The sequence below is a fragment of the Branchiostoma lanceolatum genome, chromosome 17 (genome assembly GCF_035083965.1).
Source record: "Branchiostoma lanceolatum isolate klBraLanc5 chromosome 17, klBraLanc5.hap2, whole genome shotgun sequence".
In the NCBI taxonomy this organism is placed as follows: Eukaryota; Metazoa; Chordata; class Leptocardii; order Amphioxiformes; family Branchiostomatidae; genus Branchiostoma; species Branchiostoma lanceolatum.
In genome coordinates this window covers 5291306-5315721 of record NC_089738.1, presented here as the reverse complement: position 1 = coordinate 5315721, position 24416 = coordinate 5291306, and the positions used below count along the sequence as shown (strand labels likewise).

The 24416-nt window shown below is 43.3% G+C and overlaps 3 protein-coding genes across 3 annotated transcripts; 1 reads left to right on the top strand and 2 right to left on the bottom strand.

The window, feature by feature from the left end:
- Window positions 1–223: 223 nt before the first annotated feature.
- On the bottom strand, window positions 224–3516 carry LOC136423511 (very low-density lipoprotein receptor-like). The gene is made up of 4 exons (XM_066411696.1): window positions 3409–3516; window positions 2047–2264; window positions 837–980; window positions 224–368 (listed from the first exon to the last, which is right to left on the bottom strand). Exons 1-4 carry the CDS (start codon window positions 3415–3417, stop codon window positions 239–241), a joined length of 501 nt encoding a protein of 166 aa, XP_066267793.1. The 5' UTR covers window positions 3418–3516; the 3' UTR covers window positions 224–238.
- A 408-nt stretch (window positions 3517–3924) lies between these two features.
- Window positions 3925–14984, bottom strand: LOC136423321 (keratin, type I cytoskeletal 9-like). Its single transcript, XM_066411445.1, has 6 exons — window positions 12290–14984; window positions 11684–11851; window positions 11434–11526; window positions 9320–10092; window positions 4352–4424; window positions 3925–4157 (listed from the first exon to the last, which is right to left on the bottom strand). The coding sequence occupies exons 1-6, from the start codon at window positions 13407–13409 to the stop codon at window positions 3925–3927; spliced, it is 2460 nt and encodes an 819-aa protein (XP_066267542.1). The 5' UTR covers window positions 13410–14984.
- A 510-nt stretch (window positions 14985–15494) lies between these two features.
- LOC136423319 (keratin, type I cytoskeletal 9-like) lies at window positions 15495–23881 on the top strand. The gene is made up of 11 exons (XM_066411443.1): window positions 15495–15578; window positions 15787–16025; window positions 16098–16369; window positions 16563–16702; window positions 17126–17195; window positions 17639–18230; window positions 20175–20860; window positions 21245–21400; window positions 21549–21635; window positions 22065–22628; window positions 23475–23881. The coding sequence occupies exons 1-11, from the start codon at window positions 15495–15497 to the stop codon at window positions 23879–23881; spliced, it is 3297 nt and encodes a 1098-aa protein (XP_066267540.1).
- Window positions 23882–24416: the final 535 nt, after the last annotated feature.

Below are 24416 nucleotides of genomic sequence, written 5' to 3'. Positions count from 1 at the left end.
CACCGTCTGGACTGCACCGCTCTTTCCACAAACCCTTTAAAACATTCACAAATTAATTTAATCTAGTTTGTCGATACTGAAACATAAAGATACTACTAATGTGTACTGGTCTCTGCTCTCTATTCAGGACTGGGCGATCCCAACTCTGTATTGTTTGAAATATTTATGGAATCATTATGATTTTCGGGAAAAAATACTACTAAAACTAAAAACACACGATAACAACCGTTTATAACGCTTAAAGATTTACCTGGTACATGGCCAGTCCTTTGATGCTGGTTCCGGGTACAGAGAGTAGGAGTCTCCTGTCTCCACCCTCCAAGGTCACAGACTCTATCTTCCCAGTAATGACGTCTGCCCAGTACAGTCTGCAACAACATGGTTTATCATTGCAATGTCTATTCCTGTTCTCTTTCGATGATGTAATGTTTGTGTACATGTAACATTACCGTCAAACGTAAATTAACAAGTAGAATTTTTTTGTTAATTTGCTTAACCTTCTCCCTGCTGGTAGCGGCTCAACTGTGAAGCCACTACCAATCGTGCTACAGGGATATCCCCGTGTATTAGTAAACCCCCCTCTCACTGGACCCGCGGCACGCTGGCGGCATCGCTGCGTCCTAAGCTGGATTTGTGTTACCCTTGACTTTATAATGGGAATATCATTCGAATCGTACAAGTATGACCAAACAGACAACAAGACACAAAGCTTAAAACGATTTGGTTTTTGTCGATGAAATTCGTTGAGTGCTTTGTCAATTCGACCAGCCGCAGCGACGCCACAAGCATGCCGCGGGTCCAGTGAGAGGGGGGCTTAAGTGTTTGCATTGCCTGACCTGTTGTCTACGTAGTCCACGGCCAGCCCCCGTGGGTCCACCAGCCGCCGGTGTGCCAGAGCCGTCCGGCCCTGTCCTGCCATCGTGGCCCGCTCGACCTTCCCGCCGATACCAGGGTAGCCTTGAGAAGCCCAGAACATCAGTCTAGAAACAAGTGTAAATGTATAGATGAACACATTCTTCATCCACCAATTGGTACTTCATTAATTTAAGCAGGTAATGTTTTCAGGTTTCACACACCGGTTTTCTTGTATTTCTTTCACAGTTATATCTGATTCAGTGTCCTTCCGAAAACCTATAGTTAGGAAAACCTGTTTGATTTTCTCCCGTTCTATTCATGTGTGCTCCTATCCTAATCCTTCTGTAACGTACGTCTTTTATAGCCGAATCCTATATCTATGCCCCTACTCTACTTTTTACTTTTTCCAAGAAGGCCAATTCAAGTTTTCGCAAGCGTGCGTCTGTGTTTGGTATATGAGAATGCTCTTGATATTTGTTGTGTGGGAACTAGGTATTTAAGAGACATCAAAATTATTAGATTTTTGGCCCCCTAGATTTTTTATGTCGTAGATATCGCTTTAGACCGTCCGTTTAATAAAAAACGAATTATTAATGCAAATACACTTAAACGATAAAACACGTCAGAGAGGTCGATCATTCCTAGAATGTCATTTCTCTAGCGCGCCCCTCACAGGGTGCAAAATACCTGCTTGCACGTTGCACAGTGCAACAATATGTCGGTTGGTGCAAGTAAATTCCAAACCCAGGTAGCGCAGTCTGCAACCTTATATTTTGAGCCAAAGATCTCAATCGGAGCCCTGGAAGCTCACAAAAACACAGTGTCACTCTCATAAAATTCAGTAAATCTTCAATTGAAACAGAGAAATCAACACTTTTTCGTTTTAAACCATCCAAAACCCTTTATAGATCGTGGACTTTGAGCTAAAAAAGACGAAAACACGCTGCCCTTGGCCAAACAAGATGTTGTTAGGTCAATGGGAACAAAATACTATCTAATCTATATTTTGAAATATTAGTAGCATTATATGCTACATACAAGCGTAATTTGATGAAATCGGTGAATGTTGCTGGAGCAACCTGAAATTTGGATGTGCAACCTAGCATTTGCCCTAGGTTGCAACATGGGCAACCTGGCTCAAAAAAGTATTTTGCACCCTGACTCTAGACACACTTTAAATTCGTCTCCTACCCTTTCTCGGGGCGTAAGGCGAGTCCAGACGGAGAGCTGTATGCGCCTGTCTGTACCAGCACCCTCCGCCTGGTCCCGTCAGACGTGGCGACCAGGAGGCTGTTGTACGAGGCGTCGGACCAGTAGATGTTCCCGGAGAGCCAGTCCACCGCCAGCCCGCCAACACGGCCGGACGTCCCGGTCACGAACACCCGAGTAGGGGACGTTAGACGACCGGTCTGGGGAACAGGTTAGACGTATTAGCTTTTATGATGGAAGTGGCATCGTGTGGCGCAATCGGTAGGGTGTTTCGCCCACAACCTAGAGGGCCAGGTTTCGAAACCGCCAATATGCCCCGATGTTGTGCCCTTGGGAAAGTAACTTTACACGACTTTCCTCAGGTATGAATGAGTCCCTAGCTTCGGTTAGGAACGTCCTTCGGATAGGACGTTAAATGGAGGTCCCGTGTTTGAGGAGAGCCACACCTCAATCACTTTAAAGAACCCACTACACTTATCGAAAAGAGTAGGGGTCCTTCCCGGTGTGAGTGGTTCAAAACCTACAGTCACATGACCGCACATGGGTTCGCCCTTTGTAATAGCCCCCGGCTAGTTGGGCAACCCTGTCATGTAAATGCTGAACCAATAAATAAAAGCTCATCTGTGTTGGTAGTAATCAAATTACAATCATGCTAACTCTCTTCAAACACAAAGGGATATTTTAACACGGATCAAATTTTCGACGACCACTGTCGTTTTCTTTAGGATCAATGATGACCAATCACTTGTGTTGGAAGAAAGTTTAGCATTGTAAACATAGTATAAGCTTTTGTTTTAGCAGCTACGCCACTTAGAGAGTTCTATGCATATGTTTTTTCCTTTCGGCGCTGAAAAAGTTCGTGCTTAGCAACGGCGTCGCTAGGGACTGCGAAGTGATACGCTACATGTTAGAATATCAATTTTCCATGTTGTTCCTGCTTTATTCATTGATCTGTGCAAACGTAAATAAACATTCATAAGTTTTTGTGTACTTTTGTTACGGTTGTCAATAAAAATATCGGTATAAAGTCAATGGCACGGAAACATAGACAGGGTAGCTGAATTGTCCATGTATGTGTTCTATAAACAATCTATTAAGGATTATCCGAGTGCATCGTTTTTAAACTTTAGATGCTTAAAAGCATCTAAAGTTAAACACGACAGCACAAACATTGACATAATGAGAAGCGTTACTGGGATGTATTTGTTTCGCAATTGTACAGTGTTTGACTTCATATGGACTACAGGAAGAGTACCTGCAATGTACTTGTGTATTGTTAAGCGAATTATGGATCTGAACAAATTCAAACTCAAATGTTTTTGTGTTGGAGACTTTTCTACATACCTCCTCCATGGTCGTCCTGGCGATATTCTGCCCCACTTCGCTCCATAACACCACGCTCTGGTTGTGGTTCCCCGTCACTACCCGGATGGACCTATACAGCACAAAACCAGATTCAATTTAACTACAGTCATGGACTTTCATTTTTTTTACTTACACATGTACGTTTACATGCAAGGAAATATTAAACCTTCTACCATAACTCTTCCAAGATACATGATTTCGCCATCCTGAAAAGATACGCCCAAACAGATCTCCAACCCAAATCCCAATAATAGAATAATGCAGTCCTGTAAATGTTAACCGTGCAATCCTCGGTGTGCTGCACTAGATAGGCACCTAGGCCTGGCAAACCCAATGATGTTCAAAGTGTCGTATTTATGTATACCGGCGGATTAATGTTAATGAAGGTTAATTCTTATCATGGTGTTAGATGATTGCCTATGAAAAACGAAGAGACACAGCACTGTAACATAATCTGTAACATTTGTGGTGAGTTAAACATATTAAGTAAGCCTCTCACCTTGGCGGCGTGAGCGTCAAGAGTTCGTCGGGGTCCGTGTCTGCCCCAGCCGGGAGGGACCGTAGGGACGAGGAGATGATGGTAGGTCCGTGGAACCACGGACCGCCCTGACCGATCTTTTGCTCCGCCCATATCACCAACGCCCCCTGGCGGTTTTCTTCTGAACTACTGTCGTGCTCATCCGACCTGCTTTCGTCACTACTGTGTTCATCACTGTCTTCACAGAAAACTGCAACACAGTGGACTTTGTTCAGTAAAAAAAAAAACACTTCAAACAGAGTACGAATCACAAAAAGTTCGCATATGGGATAGTATATTCTTATGCTAAAGATAATTGAATACATCGACCGAATTTCATTCTTATTTTTTCCCATGTTTCTGTCAGACTTTACCGTGAGTCTTTGATATAAATTTAGTACTTACCTGGCACTAGTAGAAGTAGTACCAGTAAAGGGTACACGAGTGCGTCTTTGTATCTCATCCTGCCTCTGTCTGCCTATTAATCTGTATAGAGAAATTCAAAAAAGAGAAGACCGTTAACATGTTAAAAGAATAAGTGACAAACAAAGACAGTGGTCCCACCGGTACAAGTGTACAATACAGTACGACCTCCCCCCCAAAAAACTGTACATGTATAGTTCTTAACTACGCTGTCTAGTTCTTGTTGCCAAGTACTGCAGTAGTGAGCGCAAAACAGTTCACATTTCTACCGAGCAATATCATACCATAAACCCGTATAAGATCGTCCTTTCACCGAAAGCTCACCGGTGCAATGGCCTAGTGGGTAGAGTGTTCGTCTTGCACACGGTAGGTTGTGAGTTCGAACCCCGGTCATACCAAAGACTCTAAAAATGGTACATACTGCTTTCTCTGCTTAGCACTCAGCATTTGGGAAAGAGTATGGAAGTTAAACACACACCGCTAGCAGTGGACTAGCCCCCTGCTGTAGTGACTTGTACAAAGTTGTGTGGCCCAGGCTGCCGAAACGGAGATGGGCGCCGCCTTATGCACCGTTAACTTTCGCCGTAAACAGGTGCATTTGTAATGCGGTAAGGTTGTACCGCGCCCGGTGTAACATAAACAGTGCACACACAGCGGTATATCTCCAGTGTACACAGTGTTGCCGACCGAGAAAGCCTTTGTACTTTTTCTGGGAAAACCGGGGACTGAGCAAACACTAACATAGTGTCAACGTCCGCTCTTATCCTGTTGAGAGAAAGGTATAATTGTACAAAGAATGTAATTATGTCACGACTGGACGTTATCTGGTAAAATCAACAAATCATGACAGCGATTCTCAACAGATGACTTCACACTGACAATCCATTAATTTTTTCTTAGCGTAAACAGGCGGACTTGTTTCTTCAACGGTCCTACTGTTACAAGGTCAATGTCCGCTGCAATCTTTGCACATGATCCGGTCTACTGTGCACGTATGCAAATGACTTCGACGAAAGTAACCCGATACTAAGAAGGAAACGATGGACGAGAAAAATACGTTGTCGCGCTCTAAACGTAGGAGGAACTGTGAAAAAAGTCACAGTTTTAGAGTATGGCGTACCACAACAACACTGTCCATTACATTTTGAGAGATATTATGTAGATTTTTGTTATTAAACGTGCTTACTTCTGCGACCATCCACTCCAATATATACAGCAAACGGACCAACGCGTAGGTATATGTAAACGTAAACAAGTCGAACCATCAGACTACGCGATAGGAATTTTAGATACTTCCCACTTCAAACTTCAAGTAGTCACTTTTTTACGATTAGATATACGAAGACTATTTTAGTTTCAGACGTGTTAAATGTAATGATTTAGATAGAGTTTTATGATTTAATTAGTGTCCTATTTATAGCACTGTTTCAAAACGTTAGAATCTGTAAAAAAAATGTCATATGTTAATTTCACGTTAAGCCTCGTCTGAGCTACCTTCGCGGACATATACCTCATACACGTGTAGACTTTTCTAACCATGACCGTCTATTCCGTTTTAAGAATTGTCGTGTTTGACAGACATAGTCCCAGAAACAAAGACATTTCCTTTTGATTAATAATTTAGTACATAACCGACCTACTGACATATTATTAATTATTAAGCGAGTTTTGTATCGTATAAATCGATATTTCGTCTCATCTTAAAGCAATATCACAAAGAAGGGAACCGCCTATCAAATAAAAATGTTTAGAGTAAACATAGTTATCGCTTAAAAATACAAGTCTGACATGTAGACTGACGATCTTAAAACTAGGATCACAGTGAAGATTATGTTCATAACCCAGTGTCTTGGCCACACATTTACGAAATTAAGTGCGAAGTATCCCTTGCACCGAAGCATATCTATGAAAGATACATACTTACAAACGTAGAACAAAGATTATGGATACGTGTTAAGGTCTCAAAGCAAGAGAAAACTGTAACAGTCATACCGTCATAAGAAAAAGTGTTTCTACAGCCAATCGTCGTTTTAAGAAGTCCACTTTCCAGACGACGCATTTCTCCGTACAACTCCAAATGTCTGTACCAGTGCTCAAGTCTATACACTGTGTGTGCCATGTACATATTATGCAAACTACCTTCCTACCTCTTATATATAGGAACAGACTTGACTTTTGAAGGAATTTACTTCCTTGTGGGACGTTAATTCCCAACCAACACGTTCAATACATGTCTACCTGCGCCAGAACTCCCAAATTACCTAAACTGTTTGAAAAGTTGTTGTCTAAAATGGTTACGTAGTTAGTTTTCAACACTATTTTGATCATTTTAGAGATAAGATAAGAGTTAAACGTAGCGTTGGAACTCACCACATGAAGCCAGGTGCGCATTCAAGACCGTCACACGCGGCTAGTCGGGGCTGTTTGTCGCTTCGGGACAGGCAGCCTTTCACCCGGGGCGTGACGTTTATATCAACAGGTGTCCTGTTTCCAATGGGCCAATTAATGAGTGACACGGTAGGCTATTGTCCTGGGCGGTATAACATGTCGGAAAGCCCCAGCCATGCAGAAGTAGGATTAGGTAACTGTGCGTGGGGGGTTGTTAGCCTAGTATGCAGATAAAACTCTTTGTTTATTACCTTCCCCAGAAGTTCTGCCATGGTGGAGTGGTCTGAGTGTGTTTGTATGTTAACAGCGTAACTCTAGAAGATGTATGCTGATCTTATATGATATTTTGTAGGTGGGTAGCTGTGGTTGCGAAAACAAAGGTCAAGGTGGAAAATAGGTCTTCTGGCGTTTTTATACGGTACTGCAGCCTGCTGTGTACGATGTGTGTTTGTATATCAACAGCATAACTCAAGAAGCTGTGGATCGTTCTGCATAACATTTAATATATGGGTAGGGGTTGCAAAAGGGAAGGTCAAGTATGATAATGGGCCTCCTGGTGGGTACCTACGGTACTGCGGAGGAAATTCAAAGTTTGAGGCAAGTTTTTTGCAAGTGCTACGGTCATGATTTTTAAGTGGTAGATAGCTCTTGGCACAGGGCCTGACACATGGAGTAAGTTGTGTAAGTCTGGGTATCCTAGCGGCTTGGTTAAAACTGCAGCGGGCGTTTTTGTGTGTTGTAAATATGATGTTATTTGACATGATATCTGTCGGTGCCTATGATATTAGTTTTCTTATTTGGAGGTTAGAAATTAAGCACACGGACTCTCAATGAGATATGAATTCATCCTTTATTTATTATCATTCATTGAAAACATATTTGATACAACGAATCAACAATGTATAGCCGTATATTCTGAGGTATACATGTAGCCGTATATTCTGGGGTATTTTCTGTCTGTCCGCATTATTTCTGAAAGGAAACCCAAGCAATATTAGGGCCCGAAAATGTAATTTTAAAAGTTAATCATTTTAGTAATTTCTATACAGTCCAGGACATGATTAGTTCAATCAACACTATCACAATATATAGCGACGCCCATGATGCAAAAATATGACGTCGTTGTGATGTGAGAACTCACTGAAAATCGTCGCAGGGGTTTTTGTAGGTTCCCGAAACTAAGGGAATCATTGTGCGGCACGTTTTGCGTGATTTTAAAATGCTCAAAGTATGAAGTGTGCTTAATAGTGTTAATAACTGTCACTACCATAAAGATTTCAGCATGTTTTTTATTTCCATATTTTGGGCCCTAATCTTGCTTTGCCTGCCTTTAACATTAAAATAATGGGTTCACTCCACCCCCTCCAACCTCCATCCCAACGCCTAGAAACCCACGTGGCATATAGGTATATTGTTAATGATTAAGATGATTATAATTAGTGATTTGTGCTGTATGATAATGTACAATCAAGGTCATTCATTCATCGTTCTTCATGATAAAGCTCCGGCTATTCATTGTGAAATACTTTTCTCATAATATCTCATAGAAAAGTCGCTTTCTGTAAAGCGAATGTCTCAGTTGTGGAACAACAACGGCAGCAATTAGCAAATAATTGGACTGTAATTATTGCTTTTAAGGAACTATGTTATTTTTGTCCTTTACTGTCAATTTGTATGCCTTTGTATGTTTTAATTGTAATGTGTAAATATGAATGTGTAGACCACAGGAAGAATAGCCTCTTATGAGGCTAATATATTTGATTGTTGATCTAAATAAAAGTCAAAATCAAATATCTCCACGATGCAGGAACGCACGTGTTTTTTTTATGGACAAATGCATATGTCTACCCACATTACTTCTCAGTAAAACACCAGCATTGTCTGCCCCCCCCCCCCCCTCTATAAAAACACACTACACAGCATTCGACATGCCTTGTGGAAATAATCATGACAATTCTAGAGATATAGACAACATGATGTCGCAGATACTTGGTTCTAACCAGTTGAAATTAAAGACATGTTTAGTACGTTAGTAATTTCATCCATGTCGAGCAACGAAGTTTCAGGAGACTGAGCTGAATGCTTTACCCCCGATTTGCAAGAATTCCCAGAATTCCACAGGTATTTCTGCAATCCGTCCGCGCAAACCCTGGGGAACGCCCGCCTGTCACTCTATACCTTGTTAGTAGGTCCGGCATCCCGTCACGCAGGTCGGTGACAGATGACGCACTTATTACGTGGTGTCCGATTTCGTACTGGTGGGAGTGTGTTAGTATTCTAACTTTGAAAAGGGTTTTCAACCAATCCCATCACAAAAACGTGCTGAACATCATATGTACCTTCCATTACAAAACCTGTGAACACCAAAACTTGAGGAGATCCAGGCATATATTATACTAGTTGCTATTTGCCAACAGAGTTTGACGACCGTCTCGACATCGATCGAGTTTTTACTCGGCGAGTAGGGCGCATAAAGGGGACACGACGTCTTGTGGAACGAGGGGAATTTATACTGGTTTGAGCGTCATCTTTTGTAGAATGGAGAGGATTCGATACATGTACAGTCCGGGCTGACAGGGCTTCGTTACACGTGATGCGGAGCTTCAATGGTGGAACTTCAGTGGACTCAGCAACTAGAGTGCTTTTTGACGCCGATGTTAGTTGGTCACCTGACACACGAGAGCGCTTTCTGTCCCGACTACTCTGTCTGGGTAAGAAAACTTTCCGGGTAATGACAACAAACCCCGGGCCATCATTAGCCCCGCTCTCACCACTAGTGTCTGATCCTGAGTTATAGGAACCACCTCCACCTCCACAGGCACCGCGTGAGTTATCCCCCCTCCCTCCTCCTGAGTACCCACCCCCTCCTCCTCCTCCACCTCCGCAGCCATGACTCCCTCCCCCTCCTCCGAACCCACCCCCTGCATTGCTTTGCACACCCTTACCACCGCATCCACCGTTAACGAACGCTCTACCACCCTCACCCCCACAATTCCCATCAGTACCGCCAAAGTACACTTTCCCGCTCGCCCCGTCCGTTAGGAGCCCCCCGCCTCCCCCACCGACATTGTCATTATCCCCTTGTGTTGCACCTTTACCATCAGAACCTCCGGCAAAAGAAGAGCGACCACCTGAGCTGCACTTTCCTGTTGGTGCTGTTGTACCGTCACTGCTGGGATTCCTACCGTACATGTCATCCCCTCCACCGGCACCCCCCGCCACGACCAGCGGCGTGTTGTCGGCCTTGGTGACGAAGGTCCCGCCTCCACCGCCGACCCCATGGTGGGACTTGTTCTGCAACCCCTCCTGGCCAACAAGTATCTTCAACACCTCTCCTGCAAATAGGGGTTTTTGCAGGACATTGTGCACATGTGACTGTTGTACATATGATGTTGTGTACGTGTTGTGTACGTGACAGCATCAATGCGCTTGTTCAGATCATCTTAATGTCACCTAGAAGATATGCGTTGATGAATTGTCATTCTCCATATGGGGAAAAGCAGTAGTTTCATCTAAATGATTGTTAGACAAAGCTTACTTGAGTTGTATGAAGATAATGCTTTTAGATTACTTAACCCTATCTAGACCGGGCTTTTTTGAGACTTCTTGGATGGGGGGGGGGGGGGGATATACAAATGTAGACAATGTCCTCAAGTTACCCGTCAATAACTGTAAAAAATGAATACAAATTTAGCCAAAAATAAGTCCAAATGCCCACGAAAAGAAATGGACCACCGATGATGGTATACCTTGTATATGGGAGTAAAATGAGTCTATGATGAATCAGCTAAAGACTCGTTTTGGTGCATGACCCCGAGCTGACCCCGGGAAATCCAATATGGCCACCGCAAATGGAAAGAGGTACAGTAGAATCCGCTTAACTGCACCACCCATTTGTCAGCGTTTTTGGTGCAATTATCCGGCTGGTGCAATTATGCGAAATGCCCAGCTGGACCGCACCACCATGGGTGAGGGGGTGTATTGTTAGTCAGAAACACTAGCACAAAGAAAACAGAAGAAATTATTCAGTTATTAACTTTTTTATTGATCCTTTGCTGAAAATAAAGAAATGACTACGAACCTGTTTTGATTTTGCATTCTTTCATTTTCCATGCAATCTACCGCATTACAATACACGCTATGTTACAGGGGAGGCATTCTGAAACATCGTCATGCCACTCATGGGATAACAGTTTCTGTGTTACATTACGTAGAGTGCAGTTGTCGATTTACGTAAATCATGTACCGCTTTGAAACTAGGAATTGAAACTAAAACTTGGTTACTGATTACGGGTGACCCGCCCGGGACCTCCCATACGATTCCTATCAACGTAACTGTCAATGGAGACCGCCTTCTTTTGTTACTCAAAACTGTTTTAAACATATTGGTGGTATTGCGCCTTTACACCGGCAGGTATCGGCTCATTTGTACCGCGTTGGCCGATTTTAGCGCACCTTTTCAGTTAACTTGTCGAGGATTTTTGAAAAAAAAAATGGTGCAGTTATCGGGCATTGGTGACCATGCGCGGTGCAGATATGCGGAGTCACTAACAATGCAGTGAATGGGAACCGGTTTTGGATGTTGGGTTTCGGTGCAATTAAATGGAAGGTGCGTTTATCCGATGTGCAATTAAGTGGCTTCGCCTGTACAATGTTGTGATCGACCATGATCCTACCTTTTTTCAGTTGAAATGTCCCTCTGACAACCGCACCGCGCCCTCTGGCGGACTTGTCGTCAAATGCCCATCGACCCCAACCTGCAGCAGAACCTACAAAGCACAGATTTGAAATCAGGATCAGATACCCGGAACTACCACCTGTTTGGATTCTATACAAGAATTAGACAACGCTACTACGGTGATGTTTGAATATCTAATGTTCTACCATGACGTACAGAAGGTGTTTGATTAATAATCTATCAAATACCTGCCGCCTCTATCCTGTACTTCCCGGTATCTGGTACAGTGAAGTACTGAATCCCGTCCTTCAGCTGCACCAGCTCCTCGTGGTCCTGTCCGCGGTAGTGGGTCCCCAGGCTGGTCGGGCCCAGACGGCCGGTGGTACCGAGGGTCGTGAAACGGGCCGTGCGGAAACCTGAGTGAAAAAAAGAATGTGAAAGATTCTTAACGTTACATATGGTTTTGTCAAGTGATCAAAACCAGTCCATGATATAATATACTGGGGGGCGCGTATAGACTAGTGCTGTTTGTAAGAGTTTACTACTTTTCAAAATTTCAGGTTGCCAAGAAAAACATGCGCGCCTTGAAATTGAAGAAAAAAATTTAAATACGTTAATACAATAGTGTTGACGGTACGAACATATCGCATGTAATTAAAATGGGGATATTTACTTTGTGCTTCTTACGTTTGTAACTGAATTTATATACATCTATCTAATAGTATCTATCTATCTTTCTATCTTTCTATCTATCTATCTATCTATCTATCTATCTATCTTTCTATCTTTCTATCTATCTATCTATCAATCTATGTATCTATATATACATCTATATGTATATATATCTAAACTACCTTGCATTGTCTGTACTTCGCCCAAGCGAGGTTTGGCCATCTCTGACGTCTTTTCCTCCTCGAAAACGATGTAGGCCTTTGCAAGTAAGTCATCTGTTATGTCTGGAAGCTCAAACTGTAGCAGTTCTTTCAGTCTACCGTTGACTTCTCCACTGATCGCCATCATCTCAAACTCCGACCCATGTTCCACGATGTTCTGTCCGAACTCTGCCGCGCTCTCTAACGCCACAGTTGCCGTTTCTATCTCTTCTATAGCGGTAGAGAACTCCTTACTTCTGGTCTTTCTCAGTGTGTTTACATAATCTAGTAGCTTGACCTCTTGTTTATCAACCAACGCAACCAACTGTTTCCTAGTTTGCTCTGCTTTCCTCTTTATCTTCTCAACAGTTTTTGCGATATTTTTGTCCAACTCGATCTTATGTGCATGCGCTTGTTGATCAGCATTCTTCAGATCGACCAACTTCTTATCTGTCTTCGCCAATAGAGCGAGTATGTCTTCTTTTACCTTCACGACTGTGTCGGCTAAATACTCGTATTTGTGGTTCTTGTGGGAAATAACGATACACAATGGACAGATAGTCTCGCTACAATCGACGCAGAACAACCTAAGGGTCTCCAGGGCATGGATCCTACACGGTGGCAGGGGACGAGGCTTGATCTTAACGGTGTCAGATTCGGACTTGAGCTGCTCGACGCCGATCACCTGGTGACCTCTAGTGACCTTCATACGACGGTGAATCGCTACACATTCGTCACACAGAAAGTCGCCACATTCCGTACAGAAGGACTCCGCCCCTGACTTCGTCTCACAGCTTCCACAGCCGAGACTTTCTCCTTCATTAGTGAGCTTCTTGTGGACGTCAACTGTGTCCTTCAAGCTCTCCACGAAGAAATTGTCTTTTAGTTCCGTGACCCCGCCACCCGGAAGTAAAGTCTTGCTGCGACAGGTGGGACAATCTAGCTCAGTTTTATTCTTCTGATTCTTTAGAAACTCTTCAAGACACTGTTGGCAGAAGGAATGAAGACAAGACAGTACCTTGGGCCGGCGGTAGGACTGCAGACAGATCTGACACTCGAGGAAGTCTTCTGAGAGCCGATTCAGAAGTTTCGATTCGGCCATCTTGAAATTTTCCGGTTGGCTGAACGTCCAAGGCAAGGCTTCGCAAACAAATCGAATCTTCTATTCCAAAGATTAACTCTAAAGACCCGACTGAGAAATGTCGAACGGGAAGTTTGTAAATCTGAAACCGTTACTAAACTCGGAGGATCGTTGTGAGCAGAATTCGGAGGGACCGACTTGTATACTGTAACGGTTTTACAAATGACGAGCTTGCAAACGTGGCGTTGCTGTTTTCACACGTCGGTCTTGTGACGCGGTTGCTTTACCGTAGAACAGCAAAAGGTTTGTCCCACCTTGAACAATGGTCTTCGATCAGCCTTTGTAAAACATTTCTTGACACGCTCAACAATTTATGGATATACTGTATTTGCGCACACTTACATGACCCACCTTATACAAACAAAACAGGACAAAGTACACCTAATGGCAACGTCATCTCGGCCGTAATTATTTACCAACATGTAAAGCAAAATGAATATCCATTGAAGTATAGCTAGAATGACCGAAATATCGGATTTCTCTCTGACGATTAATTAGACTGACTGAAAGGCATAGTTGTCAACCATGGAGTTGCAATGCTAAGAATAATGAGTTCTGTACAAATCGTTGGTTACACATCAGACCATAGCGATCTTTTTAAAAATAATAAGCCAGGTCAACCAGCAATAACCATCATTATTTAGTACACTACCAAGTGACCATGGATGGGTTTTACAGTATAAAAACCATAAAAAGACCAAGGTACTGGATATTTGTTAAATCATGTCATATTAACCAAGGGTAACTGCATGTAGTACTAATATTAACTTTTTGCTGGGTATGCTACTTGAATTAATGCAATGTCGCAAACGATGAAATATTTCATCGATGTGTTGCTGGACAGCTTTTCAGCCGGTATCTGAGCACTGTGTGAAGTTTTTCATTGGAGGGGGGGGGGAGTTAAGATTAAGTACTCGGGCTCTCAATGAGATATAGATATTTTCCTTATCATTCTTCATGTATACATTTTTGTGTTCTTTATGGATACACATTATGAATTAACGGTGTACAACCATTTTTCTGAGGTGTCTACCCATACCATTTCTCAGCATTCAAATATCGGGTTCACCTATAGCTACCCCCTCCATCCATCTCAACACCTACTAAAACAAACGATACTACAGAGATATATACAGTCATTATTTTTTAGTCTCATAGATAATAATAAGTCAGTAAATAATCACGTTAAATATATTGGCACTTCATGCTGGGGGGAAGGGGGAGAGTTGGGTACTCGGGAGGGGGTAGTGGTTATATTGTTGCTTCTGGAGAAAGGGGTGGCTCCTATATCTCATAATATGGCAACAACATTCTTCATACACAATTCCATGTCTTTAATAAAGATACCTTGTTCTGGAAATTATACTCGTCTAGTTATCGTTAATATCATATAATTCAATGGAGCTTTCAATGTTACGGCAATGAGTTTAATCATGCCCCCTAGCGTTTCAGTAGCAGGTTGTAATTTATAGAAAATGTCTCTAAGATTATAAAAACTTTTAACTCATATGCTAAAATTCTATTAGTTTTGCTATTTTAGCAATACATTTACGGAAATAATATTGAATCACAAAACGGCCAATACTAGTAGAAGATTTGTCGTGGTAACCTCAAGTGTAAAGTTTGTGTATGGTATCTTTATTGTTTTTTTAATAAGTCAGGCAAATGTTGTGTGGCGGTGAGATTATATTAATGCAGTATCTTCAGAATTATTTTAGTGTGCCTAGGAATAGTTTTAAATCTGCTTCTGGAAGAATACTGCTTACATGGGGACAAAACTTTGTTGTTTTACGGTACAAAGCCGCATCATGTGACCGACTCGTTAACAAGATTGACGATTGACGTCATTTAGGTAATGGGTAAAGCTGCTAGTCGACAGGTCGGTCCCTCAGACATTTGTTCACGCGGTTTTTCCACAAGTTAAGCATCAAGGTATCGGAGTTCGCCGTTTGCCACTTTTAAGAAGTTCAGTGGATCTTAAGTCGTCGAACGTTTAATTGCTAACGACTAGTTTCGGACCCAGTCAACTCTCTCGAAGCGTTCAAAATGGCGGAATCGAAACTTCTGAATCGGCTCTCAGAAGACTTCCTCGAGTGTCAGATCTGCCTGCAGCCCTACCGCCGGCCCAAGGTACTGGAATGTGTACGGAATGTGGCGACTTTCTGTGTGACGAATGCGCCACAATGCACCGTCGTATGAAGGTCACTAGAGGTCACCAGGTGATCGGCGTAGAGCAGCTCAAGGTCGAATCCGACACCGTTAAGATCAAGCCTCGGCCCCTGCCACCGTGTAAGGTACACTCACAGGAGACACTGAAGTTGTACTGCGTCGACTGTAGCAAGGCTATTTGTCAGTTTTGCTCCGTGCTGTCCCACAAGGACCACTGAACGAGTATTTCGCCGACACAGCCGTGAAGGCAAAAGAAGACATAATCGCTCTTCTCGCGAAAACAGAGAAGAAGATGGGTGACCTTAAGAATGCGGACCAACAGGCGCACTCGCAAAAGACTGAATTGGAGAAAAATGTCACAGAAACTGTGGAGAAGATTAAGAAGAAAGCAGAGCAAACTAAGAAACAGTAGGTCGCACTTGTCAATCAAAAGGAGGCCGAGTTACTGGATTATGTTAACACGGTGAGAAAGACCATAAGTAAGGAGTTCTCCTCTGCTATAGAAGAGATAGAAACGGCGACTGTGGCGTTAGAGAGCGCGGCAGAGTTCGGACGGAACATCGTGGAACACGGGTCGGAGTTTGACATCATGGCGGTCAGTGGAGAAGTAAACGGTAGACTGAGAGATCTGTTAGAAGTAGAGCTTGCTGATATTACAGACAAACTACCTAAGAAGGCTTACATTGCTTTTGAGGAAGACAAGACGTCAGACATGACCAAGCCTCGCCTGGGAGAAGTTAAGACAACGCAAGGTAAGATCTGTAAATATTTATAGTTCACAAAAATAGAATATTTCAATTTTAAATGAGATACATTTAAAACCATCCCATTAACTTGTTTATATTCGTCTTAACTAAGCGGTTAAGAAATGCACTTAGAAGGCATTTTCATGTCTTACAACAAATGCTATAACATACAATTTCTTAATGACAACTTGAAACTCAGGTTTCCGTACGGCCCGTTTCACGACCCTCGGTACCACCGGCCGCCAAGGCCCGACTAGCCTGGGGACCCACTACCGCGGACAGGACCACGAGGAGCTGGTGCAGCTGAAGGACGGGATTCACACTGCACGAAATGGCCTCGTATCCCGGCGTATACGTACAGGGATTCCTCCGGAAATATTCCATATCCTGGTGCGGATTTAGCGTATCCGATATAATTAACGGATACGCTAAATCCGCACCGGGCTATGGAATATTTCCGGAGGAATCCCTGTGCGTATACGCCGGGATACGAGGCCATTTCGTGCAGTGTCAGTACTTCACTGTACCAGATACCGGGAAGTACAGAATAGAGGCGGCAGGTATGGATCCGGAGGAAGTAATTATGACATTACAGTATTATATAGATACAGATACAGATACAGACAAACATTTGTATGATAGTAATCCTGATTAGAGTTTCCATACCTATTTTGAGTCTTGTTGATTATAGAAGAACTTGGTTACTTACATTTCTGATCCCCAGTTCCACATCTGTGCTTTGTACGTTCTGCTGCAGGTTAGGGTGTGAATGACCCCAAGTCCGCCAGAGGGCGCGGTGCAGTGGTCAGAGGAGCCTTCCAACTTAAGAAAGGTAGGCTATAGGACTGCTGGCAGTCACAATGTCGAACTATGCACAATTACTAGGGAATAATGGGTATTTACGACTCAAATGTCTAAATTGACGATTGTTTTCTGCGATTAGCTTGCTTTTACCGCAAAGCTATTAGACAAGTCTAAATAAGGTAGGATATACACTGTAGATTATTCGAAATCGCACCCTCGTAAACATTCAACTAAGCCATGGCCATGTCAAATCAGCTAGATGACTTTCTGAAGATTTAATGATGGACGATAGTGGATGCTGTCTGAAACGTTTTAGATATATTTCACATCTATATGAAAAATGGAATTTCATCAGTGCTTTCATTGACATTTAACGATAGTCACAAATGACGTATTAATGTTATCATCTGGACAGCAATAGATATTCAATACTTGCACACGCAAATAAGGTTTTGTTTTTGTCTACTTCAGGTGAAGTGTTGAAGATACTTGCTGGCCAAGGGGGACTGGAAAACAAGTCAAGCTACAGTGTCGGTGGTGGAGGCGGGACCTTCGTCACCAAGACGGACAACACGCCGCTGATCGTGGCGGGGGGTGCAGGGGGAGGCAACGGCTTGAGTAAAAGGAACCCCAACAGTGACGGTACAACCGCGACAGCAGGGCAGTCCAGCTCAGGTGGTATTACTTATTTTACAGGAGGGTCTGACGGGAAAGGCGCCACACAAGGGTCTGATGGCAGTGTAGGTGGGGGAGGCGGGGGGCTCTTAACGGACGGCGCAAGCGGGAAAAATAACTTTGGTGGCACAGATGGGAATAATGGGGGTGAGGGTGGGAAAGCTTTCGTGAACGGTGGAGTCGGTGGGAGGGGGGTGAAGAACAACGCAGAGGGCGGGTTTGGAGGAGGGGGAGGGAGTTTGGGCGCTGGAGGTGGGGGAGGAGGAGGGGGTGGGTACTCAGGAGGAGGGAGGGGTGGTGCTTATTTTGGAGCATGTGGAGGAGGAGGTGGGTCCTATAACTCAGGATCAGACACTAGCGGTGAGAGCGGGGCTAATGACGGTCCGGGGTATGTTGTACTTACCAGGGCGATGTAAGATGAAGACTCTGTCATAAACATACTTGTTTTCAAACCATCTCATGTCAAAAGTTAACTTAAATATTTTGTGTAACATGTTATGTTTTTGAGTCTTCTGTTATGTCTCTGTAATATATTTGTGTATTCAAGAACACCTAAAAAGAGGCCATGAATTGAAAGTGGATCCTTGGAGGGGTAGATTGATTACGTGTTGATAGCTGCTGCATTATCACACATCCAATTTGTATTGTGTAACCTTTTAGATATCGCTGATATTTGATATTTTCAAACATTGCTGATGTATTGTTGTTGTGAGTCTACATTGCATCAATCCTATTTCAGTTCAGTATGTAACCTGGAACAGCCACAATATGAAATTAATATGTATGGAGTTTTAATGTATTCAAGCAAATGATTACTTACTATCTAATGGTACCTACCTATGACTGTACAAATATCTTGTAAGAGTTATGAAATTAAGAACTATGTAAACTATGCCTGCATATGCCACATGGGTATCTGGGTGTTGGAATGGAGGTTTTGAGGGGCGCAGGGGGTAACCCAAATATTTGGATGCTGAGAAATGATATGGATAGATACTTACCCCATTAATTGTGTAAAAATGTCTATCCCCCTAAGAACAATGAAATATGGATCCATGAAGGATGATAAAGAATAAATTCATATCTCATTGAGAGCCCGAGTACTTGATTTTCAACCACCGAATTAGAAATGTCATGTCGTAGAGGAAACCGGTCCACCAGCATCTCCATAGATGTTGCATTATTTGCGACGTTGCATTCAGGTAGCATACCCAGCAAGTTACTCCCAGTCGTGGAGTCAGTATGTACGGCAGGGTTTTCGGCCCAGAACCCAAGGGTCCCGGGTTCGAATCCCCTGACGCTACCGATTTTGTGCCCTTGAGAAAAAGGCACTTAACACAACTTTCCCCACTCCAGCCAGTGTAAAAAAAACCGCCGGCCCAAAGTCCTGTCTTGTCTTCAATTCCTTCTGTCAGCAGTGTTTAGAGGAGTTTCTAAAGAATCAGAAGATCAAAACAGCTAGATTGTCCCACCTGTCGCACCAAGACTTTACTTCCGGGTGGCGGGGTCACGGAACTAAAGGACAATTTCTTCGTGGAAGGCTTGAAGGAAACCGTTGACGTCCACAAGAAGCTCACCAATGAAGCATTAATTTACAATCATAATAAGTTGCATAAACCAAAGATACATAAACCATTGAAATTGATCAAGAAACAAGGTAGATATGATCGACCAACGTTAAGTTTCCAAACTTTTTGTGCTGAGTGTATATATACAGTCGTTATTTTTAATCTCATAGGTAACATTAAGTCAGTAAGTAATAATTTGGTTAAACATATTTGGCACTTCATGGTGGGAAAGGGGGAGGGGGAAGGTACTCAGGAGGGCGGTTATATTGTAGCTTCTAGGGTGTAAGGAAAATACAAGTGTATGCATAAATTATGCAAATGACTCATCATTAGCATAATGTATTGTCAGGTGTATCTATCTTTTCTAAAGGTACCTACATCTCAAATATAACATCCGTACCATGTAACATAAGGTACATATAAGTTTTTGCAATACCGCTAGTAGAGCTACCACCCCACATCTACTTAATTTTTGGCAGGATAAGAAAAGAAGAAAAAGAAAGAAGAACAGGCAAGCAAACACAGTATATTCCCTCCTGTGCAGAGAAATATAATTATAGAAAAAATGTCTCTAAGATGATAAAACCCTTTAACTCATATGTTAACTTTCTGTTAGCTTTGCTCTTTTAGCAATATATCTGGTACCCTCAAGTCTAAAGTTTGTCCTGTATGGCATATTTTGTAATCGTTTTTTTTTAATCAGTCAGGATGATATCGTGTGCCGGTGAGATTATATTAATGCAGTATCTTTAAAAATATTTCAGTGTGCCTAGGAATAGTTCTAAATGTGCTCCTGGAAGAATACTGCTTAATTGGATCCACTCACAGGAGACCCTGAAGTTGTACTGCATCGACTGTAGCGAGTCTATTTGTCAGTTATGCACCGTGCTGTCCCACAAGGACCACAAGTACGAGTATTACGCCGACACAGCCGTGAAGGCAAAAAAAGACATTCTCGCGCTTCTTGCGAAAACAGAGAAGAAGTTGGGTGACCTTATGAAAGCCGATCAACAGGTGAACTCACAGAAGACCGAATTAGAGAAAAAGGCCACAAAAGCGTTCGAGAAAATCAAGAGGAAAGCAGGGCAAACTAGGAGGAAGTTTGTTGCGCTGGTCAATCAACAAGAGGCTGAGTTACTGAATTGTGTTAACACGGTGAGAAAGACCCGGGGTAAAGAGCTCTTCGCCGCTATAGAAGAGATAGAAACGGCGACTGTGGCGTTAGAGAGCGCGGCAGAGTTCGGACGGAACATCGTGGAACACGGGTCAGAGTTTGAGATCATGTCTGTCAGTGAAGAAGTAAACGGTCGACTGAAGGAACTGTTACAGGTAGAGATTGCTGACATTACACGGGAGTTACATGAAAAGGCTTACGTCGCTTTTGACGAGGACGAGACGTCAGACATGGCCAAGCCCCGTTTGGGAGAAGTTAAGAAAAAGATATTCAAAGGTAAACTTTGCACGATAGATATTCAATTCCTAAGACGCTACGTAAACCCCGCTGAAAGCTTCATACACATTACACTTGTTATAACAATTGAATCGGAGTATTGAATGCGAATGATACAATCTTGCGCCAAAGCCTATGATACAACACTCAAGCTCATCTTTTGGTGTCCAAAACCTAAAACTCTTTAGAAGGCGATTGATATTTAATGTTGTTAACAGTGTTGGATTGTCAGTTAATAGGAGAATAGGAGAGTGTTGGATTGTCAGTTAATAGGAGAATAGGAGAGAAAGACACGGACCAAAATACAATATCATGGACTGTTTTTGTCACTTCTTCATTATATTTTCCACATAATCTATCAAGACGTGTATTCTACCCATACAGCCACTTTTACGACCCTCGGTACCACCGGCCGTCTGGGCCCGACCAGCCTGGGGACCCACTACCGCGGACAGGACCACGAGGAGGTGGTGCAGCTGAAGGACGGGATTCAGTACTTCACTGTACCAGATACCGGGAAGTACAGGATAGAGGCGGCAGGTATGGATCCGGAGGAACTAATCATGACAAACATTTGTATGATAGAAATCCCGATTAGAGTTTCAAGGCCTATTTTGAATCTTGTCGATTATAGAAGAACTTGGTTACTTACATTTCTGATCCCCAGTTCCACATCTGTGCTTTGTAGGTTCAGCTGCAGGTTGGGGTGTGTATGACCCCAAGTCCGCCAGAGGGCGCGGTGCAGTGGTCAGAGGGGCCTTCGAACTGAAGAAAGGTAGGCTATAGGACTGCTACCAGTCACAATGTCGAAGTATGCACAATTACTAGGCACATATGGGTATTTACGACTTGCATGTCTAAATTGACGATTGTTTTCTGCGATTAGCGTGCTTTTACCACAAAGCCATTAGACAAGTCTAAATAAGGGAGCATATACACTGCAGATTATTCGAAATCGCCCCTTCGTAAACATTCATCTAAGCCATGGCCATGTCAAATCAGTTAGATGACTTTCTGAAGATCTAATGATGGACGATAGTGGATGCTGTCTGAAACGTTTAAGATATATTCCGCAGGTGTATGAAAAATGGAATTTCATCAATGCTCTCGGTGACATTAACGATTTAACAGATGACGTGTTAATGTTGTAATCTGGACAGCAATAGATATTCATTACATTAAATTTTGTTTTTGTCTACTACAGGTGAAGTGTTGAAGATACTTGTTGGTCAAGAGGGAATGGAGAACAAGTCTAGGTGTGGGGTTGGTGGTGGAGGCGGGACCTTCGTCACCAAGACGGACAACACGCCGCTGATCGTGGCGGGGGGTGCAGGGGGAGGTAACAACTTGACTAAAAGGAACCCCAACAGTGACGGCACAACCGCGACAGCAGGGCAGTCCAGCTCAGGTGGTATTACTTATTTTACAGGAGGGTCTGACGGGAAAGGCGCCACACAAGGGGATAATGACAATGTCGGTGGGGGAGGCGGGGGGTTCCTAACGGACGGTGCGAGCGGGAAAAATCACTTTGATGGCACTGATGGGAATACTGGAGGTGAGGGTGGGAACGCGTTCGTGAACGGTGGAGTCGGTGGGAGGGGTGTGTTCTACAACGCAGAGGGCGGGTTTGGAGGAGGGGGAGGGAGTTTGGGCGCTGGAGGTGGGGGAGGAGGAGGAGGTGGGTACTCAGGTGGAGGGAGGGCTGGTGGTTATATTGGAGATTGTGGAGGAGGAGGTGGCTCCTATAACTCAGGATCAGACACTAGCGGTGAGAGCGGGGCTAATGACGGTCGACGTCCGGGCTATGTTGTACTTACCAGGGCGATGTAAGATAAAGCCTCTGTCATAAACATAGTTGTTTTAAAACAAACTCATGTCAATCAAAAGTTAACTTTCATCTTTTATGTAGCTTATCATATTTTTGAGTGCTCTAATATATCTTTGCAATATATTTGTGTATCTTGAAAAACAGACCTAAAAACAGTTCATGGACTTGAATGTGATCTACTGGTGAAATAAACAGATTTGAATTGAATCCTTGGAGGGGGGGGGGGTAATTACGTGCTGTACATGTCAGCTGCTGCATTATCACATATTTTAAGTAGTATTGTTTAGCCTTTCAAATTGCTGTGTATATTGTCAAATATCCTATATCAGTTAATTATATAACCTGGAGCAGCCACAATGTGATATGTTTGTAATGCAAATATGATAGTAATTACTTTCCGCTACTTAAACGATATGAATCACTAGCTAGACTATGTCGAATCTCATAGGACCATGGGTTTCAGTTAATTATATAGCCTGGAGCAGCCACATTGTGATATGTATGAAGAGCATAATATACTATTATAGTAATTACTTCCTGGCCTGATATTACCAATGAGACGATATGAATCATCTGACTAGTCAGACCATGTCGAATTTCGTAGAACCATGGGTTTCAGTTAATCAAGACATACAACCTGGAGCAGCCACAATGTTTGCAAAAATAACAGTTATTACTTCCTTGCCTGATATTACCAATGAGACGATATGAATCACAAATACAGTAAGAATGATCTGAGCTAGTCAGACTACAGTATGTCGACTCTCATACACCCATAGGTTCTAGGTTTTGGGATGGGGATGGGGAAGGGTACAACCGCGACAGCAGGGCAGTCCAGCTCAGGAGGTCTTCCTAATTTTTCAGGAGGGTCTGACGGGAAAGAAGCCACACAAGGGTATGATAGCAATGTCGGTGGGGGAGGCGGGGGTCTCTTAACGGACGGCGCAAGCGGGAAAGTTTACTTTGGTGGCACTGACGGGAGTAATGTGGGTGAGGGTGGGAAAGCTTTTGTGAAAGGTGCAGTCGGTGTGAGGGGTGTGAACTATAATGCAGAGGGTGGGTTTGGAGGTGGAGGAGGGAGTTATGGCCATGGAGAAAGGGGAGGAGGAGGGGGTGGTTACTCAAGAGGAGGGAGGGGGGATAATTGGGGCGGAGCTTGTGGGGATGGAGGTGGCTCCTATAACTCAGGATAACACAATAGCGGTGAGGACGGGGTCAATGACGGTCCGGGGTACTTACCTGGACAGTATACTTACCAAGCCGGAGTAACCGTAACAGAAAACAGATCTCTCGTGTCAGGTGACTACATGGCATCGGCATCAAAGACGACTCCAATCGCTGAGTCCACTGAAGTTCCACCTTTGAAATTCCGCATCAAATGCTACGAGCCCCTGAGATCCAGGACTATAACAACTCATTTCGATACAACCTGAGATATTCCACAGGACGTCGGGTCCCCTTAATGCGCCCTACCCGCGGATTAAATACTCAATCAATGTCGATGCTGTCGTCAAACTCAGTTAGTGAATAGCAACTAGTATCAAAATTAAAATCAGAATACTCAATGGGAAAGCATTTACTGTTATTAGACAACTTTGAGCTTAACTCAGTAATCAGCAAAATTAGAATTAGCGTTCACCCTCGCAGCTCTTTAGATTGAAAAAGGGCGGTACAAAAACTTTCCTGGTGGGGGGGGGGGTGATTTGTAACTACTGTATGTCAAAAGCG